Source organism: Watersipora subatra, chromosome 7, assembly GCF_963576615.1.
Source record: "Watersipora subatra chromosome 7, tzWatSuba1.1, whole genome shotgun sequence".
In the NCBI taxonomy this organism is placed as follows: domain Eukaryota; kingdom Metazoa; phylum Bryozoa; class Gymnolaemata; order Cheilostomatida; family Watersiporidae; genus Watersipora; species Watersipora subatra.
The window spans coordinates 65,690,117-65,706,357 of NC_088714.1; the positions used below are offsets into that span (position 1 = coordinate 65,690,117).

The window sequence follows — 16,241 nt, forward strand, 5'->3', positions numbered from 1 at the left end:
GCAAATAAGTCACATAATCATGTATCTATTATAGTAGTAGATTAAATAAAAAATATTAATACAGTCCAGATGATTATTATTGTACAAACAGATACTAGGTCGTTTATAATATTTTTCAGCCACCGCTTTATTTTTACAACTATTAATTAGTGCAAGATGTCAAAGGCAAAGAAACGAACCTACACTGAGAGTTACTTAGATTATGGGTTTTCGTAGCTTATGAAAAACGGTCGTCGGCCTCCGCAATGTGTGATATGCCTGAAAACTTTCTCAAATGACTCCATGAAACCCTTTCAGTTGAAGCAAAACTCGCAAAAACTTATCCACACTAGCTGAGAACGACCGGAATTACTTTTAGTCCAAAAAGCGGCAAGTAAAGAGAAGTCGACTTGATGCAAGTGGAGATCTCTATGCTCATAGTAATGCACTTATTACAGCTTCATACGCTGTTTCCTACCGTATTGCTCAGTGTAAAGAGGCACATACAATAGGAGAGACCTTGATCAAGCCATGTATGTTAGACTGCGCATCGATAGTACTTTGAAAACTAGCTGGGCAAAAATTTTAAGACATCCCACCATCCAACAACACTGTGAAGCGACGCATTGATGATATTGCAGCAAGTATTGAAGAGAAATTAGTTGCTAAGATTAAAGCATCCCTATTCTGAGCCATACAACTTGATGAGTCATCTGATGTTGCCAGTCTTTCCCAGCTACTGGTGGATGGTAGATATGTGCATGACACATCCATTGAAGAGGAGTTTCTGTTTTGTCAGCCCTTGCTTCGAACAACTTCACCAAGAGATGTGTTAAAAATAGTTGAAAATTTCTTTGAAAAGGCCAAGTTAGGTTGGGAGAAGTTAATAAGTGTATGCACTGATGGAGCACCTGCTATGTTAGGATTTAGATCAGACTTTGTAAAACAGATCAAGCAGAAGAACCCTGATATAGAAGGAGTGCATTGCTTCATTCACCGTGAAGCATTGGCATCAAAAACTCTTCCACAAGCGTTGAAATCAAACTTGGATGTGAACATAACAGTTGTGAATTACATCAAAGCATCAGCACTAAATACCAGATTGTTCTCAGCACTATGTTCTGAAAGTGATATCGTGTTTACAACTTTGTTATTTCATACTGAAGTGAGGTGGTTGTCCAAAGGAAACATGTTAGGCAGGCTCTTTGAGCTACATATGTCCGAGGTTATGAAATTTTTTGAAAGTAAAGGCCAGCATGAACTTTTAGCAGCCATGAAAGCTGATAACTATGTATTTAAGACTGCATACCTGGTTGATACATTTGCCTAGCTAAACAAGTTGAACTTGAAGTTACAAGGGAGCAATCATCATTTCTTTGCCTTTCATGACAGCATTGATGCTTTCAAAGCAAAGCTGGTACTGTGGCATACACGAACCTGCACTGGGAACACGGTATCCTTTTCCACACTCACTGAATTATTGGAACACAAAACCTGCTCTTGGTAGTCTAGTGGCAACCATTACTGAACACCTGTTCGATCTTATAACAGAATTTGGATGTTACTTCCCTGAGCTACCTTCAGAAAAAAAAGAAGATGCTCAACATCACACGAAATCCATTTCGACGCACTATTGAAGAAATTCTAGAGGAGCTACAATAGGAGTTTGTTGAGTTGGTTAACATTTCTGCACTGAAAGATGATCTCAGATCAATGTCTATTGACCAGTTTTGGCTCTCAGCGAGAAAAAATTCTCTACTCATTGCTAAAAAGGCAATAATGATTCTGATGCCATTTAGCTGCACGTAAAAATCTCTCAGCATTGATGAAAACCCTATGCGTACTAGGATATTCATCAATGCTGCACCTTAAAAATGAGAAAAGAAATCGACTTGACCTTGAGAGCGACTTGAGATGTGCATTATAGAAACAAAGCCTGATTTGTGAAAACTTGCATAGAGGCATCAGCAGGAGCGGTCTCGTTAAAACTCATAATCTCACCCCACACCCGTTGAGTGTACCGGAATAACAATAATGTTGATGTGATTTATTACTATATATGTTACTCTCAGTTATTTAACAAATAAATACTGTATATGTATATATGCTGCTGACCTACATATATGTACCTGTGTAGCCCTTTTAGTGAATACAATATATAGTAGGCCTATAGGTTCACACTTCACTTTTTCCAGGGGGAATTTGTATTTGAAAATTTTGCAATGGGGTAAAAGCAAATTAAAGGTTGAGAACCACTGTATTAGAGGAACTAATGCTTTTATAAAAACTTTATTGATTGAATTATGCCAGTACCAGCAGTTGTTAACTGTCTGGACCGGAGGCGGCCAGGGTTTGGAAGCACTTAGTGCGACTCCTGATCAACATCGACAGCTTCCCACAACTTACCGTGAGTAGTTATTACGATGTGAGTTTCTAACAATCGTACGACAGGGGCCGTACTCTGGCGCAATGTAAGGCATTTTTGAGTCTAACCATTTTAGACCTACTTACTTTCAAGTGCTGAATACTTATCTTTATTAAGTTTAACTGTAAGCGCATAATAACTTTTTATTACGTTATTTACGTTAATTACTTAATTAAATTTTTTTAAATTTATTTTATAAATAAACGATATTAATTTTTTTGATACACTTTTTAAAAACAACACAAAGGGACACAATTACCCGGAAACTACAAAACTCAATTGTCTATATTTAGCAACTACGCTTTTTGTTGTGTAATGTAAAGCTAGACCGAGATCCTTTTCTACATGCAATGAATGATGCGGGAAACTGAAATAGCCCTTCACGACATCGTTAAAATTATACATAAGTAGGTTATTGTTTCTGTTATTTTGAGTACTACTTATTTACTATATAATTAGTTACTCGCAATTGGCACACTGCGCTGATTTAAGAGGCTTAATAAATATGGTTTTTTGTACAATTTTACACTTGTGTGTTGCGGTACTATATTGTTTTCTTGCATCTAGTTTGCCAGTTGAACGGCCTCCTCATATTATCGTAAGTTTAACCGTTGTTGTTTCGTGTCATTTAGGCACATTTTGATTGCTGAGACCGTCTGGCTCCTGTTTGGGTTTTTTTTATTCACGATATTCATTGCAAATCTTATTTCAACGCATCAAAATGGTAAACAGTTTTAACACGAGCCTTACAAGGTAGCATTGCACTATCCTGTAATGCCCTATACTGCGTCCTTTGTCACAGTAAGACGATTTCTACAGATCAACCGAAAGCTGTTCGTGCTGCCGTCTGATATCTGAGCAAAAAAATCTCAACGCTCCACATTTATTGCTGATAAATACATGTACGGAAGCGAAATGGTGGATGCTGGAAAATTAGAGTAGGAAATCGTTTTATCGAGTTACCAAGAGTCTGGATGCGCTACTTTCTAAAAATATCAAAATCATTGTATAAAAGTGGGTAAAGGTTCTTTAGGATGGAAGTAGTATTTGATGAATGAATACATAAATACTTAGTGTACCACATTGGGTGCCTTTGTCTCATCATGCTGGAGTCTTTATACATAATGAAAAAGTTACCTGCAATATATTTCTTGGAAGATGAAAAGCTGAGAGCTTCATCCCTGCCTGGTTATCGATAAAAAACGTCTTCGTCATATTCAAAATCATTTTCAATTCTGATGCTCTTCTCAACTAATTGAAGCATATGCCATTCTCCTTAGAGTCTGTGCGCTACTAACACTGACATGTTCATGAACAATCTCGTAAAATGAGTCAATATTATTTGTATAAATGTATTAAAACTAATTATCAACAATAAAAATAAAATGGTACAATTGCAACACCATAGTTCATTTTCCCACTATTTGAACAAGTTTTGTCTATTTGTCTAGTAGTTTTCTTAATATAAAGTTGAAAGAACAGGATTCCAGAAAGTGACATCATGATTTCACCTTGTATAATGATATAATGGAAAAAATTAAACAGGTCAAATCGTCAGTGCATATACTAATAAACAATTAGACCATGTTATGTACATAAGCTTTAATAGCAAAAATCACTATCATAGCTGGCCATCAGTGCAACAATGACCATCTTCATTTTGGTCTAGTCTTATACCTTAAGTTTTAGTTGTGGTTCGTATAGACTTTCAGACAGGCACTAAACTGTATAAGTTAGTACTTTAATGGGTGGTACCATCTGATAACTCAGTCTGTTTATATGTAAAATGGAATAACCACAGGATACTCAGCAGAAGCTCATAGGAATTCAATTGTAATGACCAATGTTCTCTTTGCTTTAAGTGCCTGTATTGCATGACTCTATTTATATGTAGGACTAGCTGTGCTACCCGGCGTTGTCCGGGTAATAAAAAAGTCTTTGGTCAGAAAATTGGTTTGTAGTTAACATATAACAACATTTGCCATTCTAATTTTCAAACTACATATCGTGAGAGAAGTGTTTTGTGTAGCTGAAATAAATTAAGAGATAAAATAAAAACAAATGTAAAGGTTTTTAAACTTTGTCAAACAACTGTAACTTTCAAACTTCATATCATGAGGAACAATTTTTGTGCAGGACAACTAAATTAGTAATAAATAAAACAAATGTAAAGGTTTTTAAACAACTGTAAATTTAAAATTTCATAACTTTCATTGACGTATATATTTTAATAATGTACAGTCGAACCTCGGTTCTCGAACATAATCCATTCCAGAAGGTTTTTCGAAAACTGAGTTGTTCGAGATCCGAAATGATTTTTCCTATTAGAATAAATGTATGTAAAATTTAATCCATTCTAAGGTGAGAAAACGACTTCAGTAAAGTATTTTTTCAACATCTTACACCATAAGCCGTAATGTATACTGCATATTATAAATAAAAACGGGTGGATATAGATCGTGTTTAATTTTAATAAAAGGTTTTCTATTTATGATGATGGAAAAAAAGTAAACATTTTGTATGTTTTGCTCTTAAAACATCAAAAACATCAAAGGTTAAGATACAATACCAAAAATTACAAAAATTGATAATGAAACAGCAAAATATGCAACAGATAAGTTACATCAAAAATTGTAGAAAAAAGAAAATATAAACAGCAATGGCACGTTTATTTCACATCTTGAAGGAGAATTCTCCTCCAAAACAATTTAGGATAACTCGACTGGAGAGGTTTTCTCCCTAGACAATCTCTTTGGTAGAGGAGATGTTGTCTCAGATGGTTCCTCCCTTTTTGTAAAGAGTTTATGAAGCGTTTATGAAATGCTTCTCCGTTTGTTAACAAATGTTTCCATGCTATTTCTGGAGCTTTTCCAATTCCAATGCAATGCTCGGTTTGGTCGAGAACCGAATTTATTTTCGAGATCCAAGACGAACAAATCTCAAAATCTTCGGTCGAAAACCGAGTTGGTCGAGAACCAAAGCGTTCGAAAACCAAAGCTCCACTGTAAATAATCAGTACACAAATCGCCAAATTTTAAGTTCGAGATTAATTATTGTCGATTTCGTGGGGCGGAATAAATTAGCCCTAACGAAAAAAAAACGAAGAAGCATTGTGTTGCATAAACTTGGGTCCCAAAATATTTCTTAACAGAGGCATCATAACACGTGGGCGCAGGGCTAAAATAATTGGGGTATGCGGTATATGAAAACTTTGTTGGTCAATATGCCGTTATAGCTCAGTGGTAGAGCGTCTGGATAAGAAACGTGGAGATGCATTCGTCGTGAGTTCAATTTCATCAGAATGCGGAATTTTAATATCAAGATTTTAATAGCTATAGCCGGAATGCAGACAGACGGACTGTGAAAAATATATATATAGATTAAGATTATATTATATATATTCTATGTAGTGTAGGTCTGTATCATATTACTTGCCCATTTATGTATAAAGTCACTATTTAGACTCAGCTGCTATATTTGGGAAGCCTATGAGTAATAATTAGGTAGAAATTAGACTAATGATCTTCATAAGTTTTGCAACTGTATATTCCCAAAATCTCTTGATGGAAACTTTTTTTGCTATGTGAAGCCAATGCATATAGTAATTGGAATTTAATTATGATAGCTGTTGAAAATATATGTCTATTGAATGTCTATGGCTCGCTTTGGTTTTTATTTTGAATCTAGTTAGCGTTTTCCCTTTCTGTTTGTTAGCCTATGATACACGTCTAGACTCAGATCTAGAGTTTCATTTCAATTTCTCATTCATTCTGACACCAACTTTTGGCTGAGACTCTAGGGCTAAGTACATAGACCTCTGCCAACTGGTTGCACTAGGCCTTTTTAGTTAAGGAGTCCATGCTTGATCCCTCTAGCTTTTAAAGGGTGGGTTCTTTCCTGATTATCCGTTGAATAGACGGTATTATGGTACATACTAGCCTCTCACTGGTTGACTCTGTTGTCTACTTGTTATTGCCGTGAAGAAATACATGTAAGTTGGATGTCTGCATTACAAGACTGTTGAAGGTATTTTCGCTATTTCTTCTCCTGTTTGAATATGGAGGACACAACTCTAATCTAAGTTTATCTTCTCAGGTACCAAATTTTATTGTGTCTACAGACTCTACACTCAAACATACAAACTTACAGTGGTGTGCATAAACTTGGAATCACATTGTTTTGTTCACTCTATATCGAATGGATCTTCCATTTGCTTTCTACATGTATTTTCCCACCAATTATGATGCCATGCCAGATATTATATATCAATCTGATCAGCAGAAGATGTGCTTTCAAACAATGCATTGATTGATTTAACACAATCATTTTTGAGTGATTTATATTAATCCTGAAGAGCTCAGAAAGTTGGTAAACAGCATGCCTCGACGGTGTCAGATGGTGATCAAGAGCAAGGGCTGGCCAATAAAATACTAATGCTCAGCTCAAGACACCTTACCAGTCCTTCTGAAGACCAACAATAACCCAACGGCCTTTTTCAGGGCCACCAATTTGTATAAAAGAGTTTGTTTGTATCCTATTTTATCAGTTTTCACTAACAACATTCATAGCCTGCAATAAGTCTGCCTTTCGGTAGATCCACCCCAGCGATAAAAATCTGAGAATATTTTTGACTATTTGGCATCATCTTGTTCTTCAGAATTTTCCCTTTCAAATGATATATATATTGATGGGGTTGAGGCACTTAACTCCAAAGAGTTTCTTAGACAACAGCATATAAACATACATATTTGAAGATTTAGCTGGTGATTCCAAGTTTATGCACACCACTGTATCTTACCATAAAAGTGTACCGCTTTCCGAAGTATACAGTCGCTATATCTATCATTTGTTACAGCTAATAGTTGCCGATGACTACGGATACAACGACATTGGTTACCATGGCAGCGAACTGAAGACTCCAGTGTTAGATCAGCTGGCCGCAGAAGGTGTGAAACTTGAAAACTACTACGTCCAACCCATCTGCACTCCTTCTCGAAGCAACCTACTGTCTGGTAATTGTTAGCTCAGTCTCTCTGGTAGTTGTCTGCTCTTAACAAATATGTACAGTTAATTAGTTTGTTTGCTACTGTTAAGCGCATGCAGCTGACTGCTACCTTTGCTGATGCTTTCTATGGTATTTTCAGTCGTAGTGATAGCATCATACGTATTTTACAGGCAGATATCAGATCCACACCGGACTACAGCACTTCATTATCCTCCCCTGCGTGCCAACTGGCTTGCCTTTGGAAGACAAAACTCTTGCTGATAAGCTCAGAGAGCGAGGCTACAGCACGCATGCCATTGGTATGTTGTACCAGAGGATAAAGGTTTTAGTGAACCATAAGTATAGTCTGATCAAGGAGCCAATGCTTCAGTGTATTATGGACGAGCTTTTTAGGGAGCAAAGACTATGATTGTTCATAAACGGTTAATCATAATCCAGACTGTCTGTACCTACATTGTAGCAGGACATTGTCCCCTGTAGGCGTTTTACCATGGAAACTAATTTTAGGGAAGTGGCACCTTGGGCACTACAGGAAGGAGTTTACGCCCATTGAGCGCGGATTTGACAGCTATTTTGGCTACCTGCTCGGGGCTGAAGACTACTACACCCACGAGCTGTGAGTGTTCTTTAAACTTAACGCTACCCTGGTGCATGTTTGCTCCAGACAAACCTATGGTTCAGTTTGTCACTGGTATCTACATGTATTTAGATCCTCAAGTGGTTTCTTTGGATTGGATTTTCGAGAGAACCTGGATCCTTATAACGCCTCCTTTGGCGAATATTCTGCTAGAGCTTTTACTAAAAGGGCCCAGAACGTCATAGAGAAGCACAATGCTAGCAAGCCACTATTTCTCTACCTTCCATACCAAAGTGTCCATGCACCTTTGGAGGTGAGTCGCTTGCACCACCTTGAATCCCGCTGCCCATAAACTATGACCTGCCATTGGTTGGCCTTTGCTTTAAAGTTACTGGTTTTTTGAAAAACGGTTATTTTATGCATGCGCTATGCAGGGCTGTATTGTCCAGAGAAAAAGTGGTCAGGAAACTGTCAATTAATAGTTGCCAGAGGGCAGAAGCCCCGACTCGGCCGTGCAGGGAGGGTCTGGAAGGAGAGATGAAGCACCCTCCCGTAGAAGGGGGGTTCGGGGGCCCTCCCCCGAGAAAATTTTGAGAATTAAGAGCAAAGTTAGAGCATTTAAAAGTGTATCTTGTATTATTTAAGGTGGATATTCAGGTTCTGCCAATGTGAGTAATTTCGAGTTTTGCAAAGAGAGCTAGCTACAGAGTTACATCGTTTTGAGTTGTAACCATATACAGTCAAACATGGATAACTCGCCCACGGATAGCTCGAACACATGGTTAATTCGAACGGTTTCTTTGGTCAGTTCCCACGTAATGATAAATTGCTATAGATAACTCGAACTCAACACTATTAACTCGAACTGTTTTTTGCCCAACGGCTACCGAAACGGTTGTTTTCGCTTTAGAAAATCACTTTATTCTAAGCCATAGAGGTAAACCTCAACTTTTCATAATTCATAAGCGTCGTTATTACCACCATCGGCAACATATTTTTGTCAACGACTTTTCTAAAGGTTTGGTGAAATTTGATTTATACCAAACATCCGCTTAACGATCGCCCTTCCGAAGCGAGGTAAAGTGAGGTAATCTTTGCATAAACTTCAAGAAAAATCGGCAAAATTGATCGTGGGTAAAACACTCAAAAGAAAAAGATGTCTTTTCTTTTGAGCATTTCAACAACGATCAAGTTTTGCCAATGTCAATCTAAAAAACGTCCTGGCAATAACATCACCTCAAACAACAAACCAATCTCAAGTGATAGAAAAATCCCTATACTTTTTGATAAAAACGTTTTAAACTTTACATTAGAAGCATTTAATTTGAAACAAGCCAGTTGTACTTTTGATTTATATTATAGTTTGTATATGTATCTACTAATAAATAAGTAAATACATGGACTTGTGACAGTGCTCTGATAACTTGAACGCTCTGATAATTCGAACACTTTTGCTCGGTCCCATGACTTTCGAGTTATCCATGTTTGACTACATGTAATATACATGTAGTCATATACATTCATAAATATACATACATGTGCATGTGTACATAGAAGATTGATTGTTATAGCTTGACACTTGTCTTTCAAAATTTAAGAGCACCTGTTTCAGTTATAAAAATAAGTTTAAATAATATATTACACGCACCAGGGAAAGACAACAAATAGATTACTTGGCCTGCTTAAAAATTACTATGTTTAAATTATGGCTACCTAGGCGTACAATGAGCAACAAACTTGGCCTGCAGACACAAACATGCATGTACATGTGTACATAGAAGATTGAGTGTTATAGCCTGACACTTGTCCTTTAAAAAGCTCTTCTTCTGTCAATGTGTCCATGGTAGAAATCTTTCACAACTGATTCTGTATCTATTTCAACATCTCCATATATGTGTAATATTAGAAGATTATTTAGACAGCCTGGCCAATGGTGTTCGACATCGATGTTTGGATTCGCTTCAATGCAGAAAAGTATCTCTCGCTCACTGCATTGGTGGTAGGCAAAACCAATACGTACTAGATAAGTGAGCCTCTCCACCTCATCGCTAGAGCGCAACGTTGCGCTAGAGCGCTAGGTAATTAGTTGTTGGAAATTCCAAGTGAATGAGCTTAGACTGAAATTCTTACTAATTAGCCGCGTAAGATCACTAAAAAGTTGGGGCGACTCAGCTGCCCAGCCGCTTCAGGGAATACGGGCCTGTGAATTTTAGTGCCACGTAATGACTTCCACTATGTACACTGCTGATTTCGCAATTTCGTAGATTTTGACAGAGGAAAAGTGTTCCGGATGGTTCCAGAGTCTCCTAATAGGACAATACAGTACTGACGCTATGTAACATTCACCATCTATAATAACAGTTTGTGTTAGTTTATGTAAAAAGAACTATTCACTTGCTGTGTGCGTTTTACAGATCATTATGGCATTCTTGCAAGTTCAAAGGCCCTCTTAAAAAGTTTTATTACATGTGGTATTTGATAAAATATTTAGCTGGTTCCTGTTCCAGGTTAACCAGAGTTTGTGTAATGAATCTCTAAGTGAACACATGTAATTCTTGTTATACATTCCACTATGTATATGCACAAGTGGCAGGTAGGCATCCATGTTAGTAACAGGTAAGCGCAAGACGCAGGTAGACAAGTGACAGGTAGGTACAAGTGAAAGGTAGGCACAATGGACAGGTAGGCTGATGACTGATAGGCACAAGAGGCAGGCATGCACTAGAGACAGGTAGGCACAGGAGGCAGGTATGCACAAGTGAAAGGTAGGCACAATTGATAGGTAGGCAAGTGACAGGTAGGCACAAGTGACAGGTAAGCACAAATGATAGGTAGGCAAGTGACAGGTAGGTACAAGTGACAGATAGGCACAAATGATAGGTAGGCTGGAATGATAGGTAGACAAGTGACAAGTAGGCACAAGTGACAGATAGATGTAAGTGAACTACAAATGTCAACTACTAAGACATGGCATGGTGGACTTAATAAAGGTTGGCATGTGTCACACTTGAACATAGAAGGCGGGTAAAGACCTGCAGTGTGTAAACACCACAGTTAATAAAGATAAACCGGTGATTGACTTAGTTTCTATGTTACCCTTTAGCCCTTTAAGAGTTACTCATAGGAAACGTACTCTAGAAGAGGGCGTATCCATGTAATTTACTGCTCAATGTCTTTTGTACCTTTTACAGGTGCCAAACACCTATGTTGAGAAATTTTCCTATATCCATGACTCCAACAGACGAACGTATGCGGGCATGGTGGCAGGTCAGCATCTTTTACGAGTGATTCCTAACACCTGTATAGCTGCAGCGGTATATTAGTATATTACAATATCGTTGCAGCTCTGGATGAGGCCATCGGTAACATCACAGACACCCTCAGGTCCTCAGGACTCTGGGAAAACAGCCTACTCGTCTTTACCACAGATAATGGTGGCCAGTTTCACGCTGGCGGTAATAATGCTCCTCTGAGAGGAAATAAGGGCTCTTATTTCGAAGGAGGTAAGATTGAGAGATCTTTAGAGGTTCTTCCCGGTCAAATGAACCGCTATCAGGCAAGCTGCAGTTTTATCATTTTGTGGTTTGTGACTTGTTCCCCTAGGGAATTGTTGGACTTTGTGATTCATTCTCTTTTGTAAGTGTCTCTCTTTGCTCCGTTTATTTATTAATATGAAGGCAGTGCTGCCAACAGTTCTATATAGTTAGCCAACCTCAACAAGATATCATGGATTGATCTATCAAGTGTGCGTAAATAAGCTTAGGCTACTAAATGCTGGTTGCATATAGTACTAGGATGCTGGCAGTCCTGTGTGCCCTCAGAGATATCATCATATATCTGCACAATTACTCCTCATTCCAAAAGGGGGTCGAATAGCTTAATTGGTAGTGCGCTTGGCTGGGACTCCAATTGTTTTGATTTGATTCCAGTGCGGTGCATTTTTTCCTGATGTTCTTAGCGTGGCTTTGAACAGACAGATAGACACGTCTCTTATTATAGTAACAATTAAATTGAGCAGCGATGAACAATACCGATGACATCAGCATAATAATGGTAATGTGTCTTCATCACATTTTTACTGACAACATGACCTTACCATGACCTTACTACAATTTTAATTATATGTTTTGCAGATAGATTAAAAGATGACTTTAGCTAATGAAAGTGTATATAGCTTGAGTTACTATGGCTTTCAGGGATAAAAGGGGTGGCATTTGTTACCGGCCCGCTCATAAAGGAAGGAGGAAGGGTGCACAGAGAGCTGATGCATGTCAGTGATTGGTTTCCTACCCTGGTACATCTGGCAGGTGGCTCTCTGAATGGCACCAGACCAGATGGATATGACATGTGGCAGTCCATCATCGGGAATACACCTAGTCCCCGAAAGGTTGGTGAAGTTATATCACTGTCATAACTTCTAGTAGAATAAGAAGCTGCGCTAAGGCTATTTTAAAGGAGGTAGAGTCGCTTCCTCTTTCTAGTTTTGATTGCTAGGTTTGTTGTGACTACTTGTCAGGTGTCAGCTTTGACTCTGAGAGAACATGAAATATGGACCAGCCATAGAACCTGCTTATAATTCTGTTGCAGGAGATCCTGTATAACATAGACCCTATGCTGCCAGCCAAAGGTCACTCCGTGTCACCAATATTCAACACGTCAGTTCAGGCTGCTCTCAGATACGGTGACTATAAAATAATAACTGGTAACCCAGGAGAAGATGGATGGGTGCCCGAGCCCACGTCCCCTTATTGTGAGTTGGAACAAAGATTTTTAACGAATTATATTAATCTCTTAGTATTTTTGTTCGTATTAGTCTCCATTCACTTCCATTTGTCATCTCTTTGCAACAAATGCACTCTGAATAATTCTATTTGCTTTGGATTTACACTTATTACAGATTACCAAGCCCCACGAGGTATTCGTAATGATACACAGAATGTCTATCTGTTCAACATAGTCAAGGACCCTGAGGAGAGGCACGATCTTAGCCAATCACAGCCTCATTTAGTAGAAATGCTATTAAAGCGGCTCGCTATCTGGAATGCTACAGCTGTTCCTGTTAATTACCCACCAGCTGACAACCGGTGCAACCCGGCGCTTCATGGGGGCGTTTGGGGCCCGTGGCTATAGTAGTAATGACTAGTTGTAACAGTAAGAGATACTCGATACAGTAGTCGGCCCTCTGATTTTAGCACCTTGTACCTGTATATGTCTTTGTGCCGTTCACGCATTTTATACTTTTTACGCATTTTATTCTTAGATGAATTGTTTATGCGCTCAATAGCTGTCCTTCACCTTTGGCTTGAAACTTAACAAGAGAAGCTATTTTAGTCTTTGTTTATTATTATTTGCTCAGTTTAGTTTAAAATTTTAACTTCAACTCTTCTAAGCTGCACACTCGCATATTTTATGCTCAATCAATGATATACAGTCCCCCCCAGGATAGGGTTTGGGGGAACTGTATAGCCCCCCCCCAAGGATAGGGTTTGGGGGGCTGTATAGCCCCCCAAGCTATACAGCTCCCCAAGGATAGGCGACGGCTATCATATAGCGGGTTTAATGATCGTGCTCTGTTAGAATTGTGCTAGCCTGGGTTTCGGAGCTAACACACTTCTCGTGGGGCGGTCGCGTTGCCTTATTAGGTTTTGGAAAACACGACTCGCTGTTATCGTATCATTAGCTCATTTAGTCAGTAGGCCCCCCGCGGTTCACAATAGCAAACCTTGAATTTCTACATTGTAGGGGTAACACCTAACTAAAAAATGGATCCATGGAAAATAAAACATTTCAAATTATCTACTTTTACTAGTTTTGAAATTGGTAGGTGTCGTAGTATATGCTTAAAGTTAAATATAATTTACAGAAAATCACCCGAACAATGGCCTTTTTTTCTCTAGTTTTTTATTACTATTTTGCCAACCCTAATATAAAATGACAAAGTCTTTCATCATTGTCACATTGTTTTACCTGGCCAATAAGATGGGACTGCAGGCAAAGCTGTGGAGTTTAGTTTTCATACTTAAAATCTAAATACAAAACCGAATTTGGGCTATTTTACGATTGCGATTATTGATATCGTGAATGCTTGTGAATGGCAACTGACTGATCATAACGGTGACAGTATTGGGCAACTATATTTATTTGACAACAAAATGAAACCAGCAGATCAGTAAAATAGCCACTATTGTTCATATTTGTAAATTTACGAGGGACTTTATTCAGCATATTTGTTTGTTTGGGTGCCGTGTTCGGATTAATCCCAACAGAGCTCAATCATTAAGTTCCGCCCACATGATGCTTGTCGCCTATCTTTTTGGGGGCTGTATATCATTGGCTCAATTGACTTTTTCACCTTAATGGCAGCAAATTGCAACTTCACTCAAGGACAGACAGTTCCCACAGACCTTTCAAAAATCAAAATGATTTTATGAAGTTTTTTTTTATACCTTTTGTTAGATTTTGATCATAATTTATGTGAGCGCATGCGACAGCAGACAACCGCGAGTGTTTCTGAGCATTTCTTAATCAGCACAGCGAGTCAAGTTGTTGCTCTTTTCTCCTCACCAATAGCTACAGCAAACTTTTCTTTGTTTTCTGTTTTGTTATGATTTATTTGAATAGTTTTAACCCAACCTAGTTACCTCATTGTTATAGTACAACTGTTCTTATATACACTTCACCAATTTTATGTCAAGTTAAACTCAGTCCTTCAATAAAGAGATAGAATATCATGGCAGTTTAGTTACTAGCATCAGAGAGCAATGTCATGGCAGTTTAGTTACTAGCGTCAGATAGCAATATCATGGCAGTTTAGTTACTAGCGTCAGATAGCAATATCATGGCAGTTTAGTTACTAGCGTCAGAGACCAATATCATGGCAGTTTAGTTACTAGCGTCAGAGAGCAATATCATGGCAGTTTAGTTACTAGCGTCAGAGAGCAATATCATGGCAGTTTAGTTACTAGCACCAAAGAGCAATATCATGGCAGTTTAGTTACTAGCGTCAGAGAGCAATATCATGGCAGTTTAGTTACTAGCACCAAAGAGCAATATCATGGCAGTTTAGTTACTAGCGTCAGAGAGCAATATCATGGCAGTTTAGTTACTAGCACCAAAGAGCAATATCATGGCAGTTTAGTTACTAGCGTCAGAGAGCAATATCATGGCAGTTTAGTTACTAGCGTCAGAGAGCAATATCATGGCAGTTTAGTTACTAGCGTCAGAGAGCAATATCATGGCAGTTTAGTTACTAGCGTCAGAGAGCAATATCATGGCAGTTTAGTTACTAGCGTCAGAGAGCAATATCATGGCAGTTTAGTTACTAGCGTCAGAGAGCAATATCATGGCAGTTTAGTTACTAGCGTCAGAGAGCAATATCATGGCAGTTTAGTTACTAGCGTCAGAGAGCAATATCATGGCAGTTTAGTTACTAGCGTCTGATAGCAATATCATGGCAGTTGAGTTACTAGCGTCAGAGAGCAATATCATGGCAGTTTAGTTACTAGCGTCAGAGAGCAATATCATGGCAGTTTAGTTACTAGCGCCAAAGAGCAATATCATGGCAGTTTAGCTACTAGCGTCAGAGAGCAATATCATGGCAGTTTAGTTACTAGCGTCAGAGAGCAATATCATGGCAGTTTAGTTACTAGCGTCAGAGAGCAATATCATGGCAGTTTAGTTACTAGCGTCAGAGAGCAATATCATGGCAGTTTAGTTACTAGCGTCAGAGAGCAATATCATGGCAGTTTAGTTACTAGCGTCAGAGAGCAATATCATGGCAGTTTAGTTACTAGCGTCTGATAGCAATATCATGGCAGTTGAGTTACTAGCGTCAGAGAGCAATATCATGGCAGTTTAGTTACTAGCGTCAGAGAGCAATATCATGGCAGTTTAGTTACTAGCACCAAAGAGCAATATCATGGCAGTTTAGCTACTAGCGTCAGATAGCAATATCATGGCAGTTGAGTTACTAGCGTCTGATAGCAATATCATGGCAGTTTAGTTACTAGCGTCAGAGAGCAATATCATGGCAGTTTAGTTACTAGCGTCAGAGAGCAGTATCATGGCAGTTTAGTTACTAGCGTCAGAGAGCAATATCATGGCAGTTTAGCTACTAGCGTCAGATAGCAATATCATGGCAGTTTAGTTACTAGCGTCAGAGAGCAATATCATGGCAGTTGAGTTACTAGCGTCTGATAGCAATATCATGGTAGTTTAGTTACTAGCGTCAGAGAGCAATATCATGGCAGTTTAGT

The 16,241-nt window shown here is 38.5% G+C and overlaps 1 protein-coding gene across 1 annotated transcript; it reads left to right on the top strand.

Moving 5' to 3' along the window:
- Positions 1-2,880: 2,880 nt before the first annotated feature.
- On the top strand, positions 2,881-14,707 carry LOC137401125 (arylsulfatase B-like). Its single transcript, XM_068087492.1, has 10 exons — positions 2,881-3,002; positions 7,260-7,416; positions 7,580-7,708; positions 7,917-8,025; positions 8,119-8,299; positions 11,178-11,253; positions 11,331-11,489; positions 12,183-12,373; positions 12,574-12,736; positions 12,884-14,707. The coding sequence occupies exons 1-10, from the start codon at positions 2,910-2,912 to the stop codon at positions 13,114-13,116; spliced, it is 1,491 nt and encodes a 496-aa protein (XP_067943593.1). The 5' UTR covers positions 2,881-2,909; the 3' UTR covers positions 13,117-14,707.
- The last annotated feature ends 1,534 nt before the right edge of the window (positions 14,708-16,241 follow it).

Coding starts and splice junctions, on each gene's coding strand:
- LOC137401125 (XM_068087492.1), top strand. CDS start 2,910: ATGGTTTTTTGTACAATTTTACACTTGTGTGTTGCGGTACTATATTGT. Junction 7,709..7,916: donor CTACAGCACGCATGCCATTG/GTATGTTGTACC, acceptor AACTAATTTTAG/GGAAGTGGCACCTTGGGCAC. Junction 8,300..11,177: donor GTGTCCATGCACCTTTGGAG/GTGAGTCGCTTG, acceptor TACCTTTTACAG/GTGCCAAACACCTATGTTGA.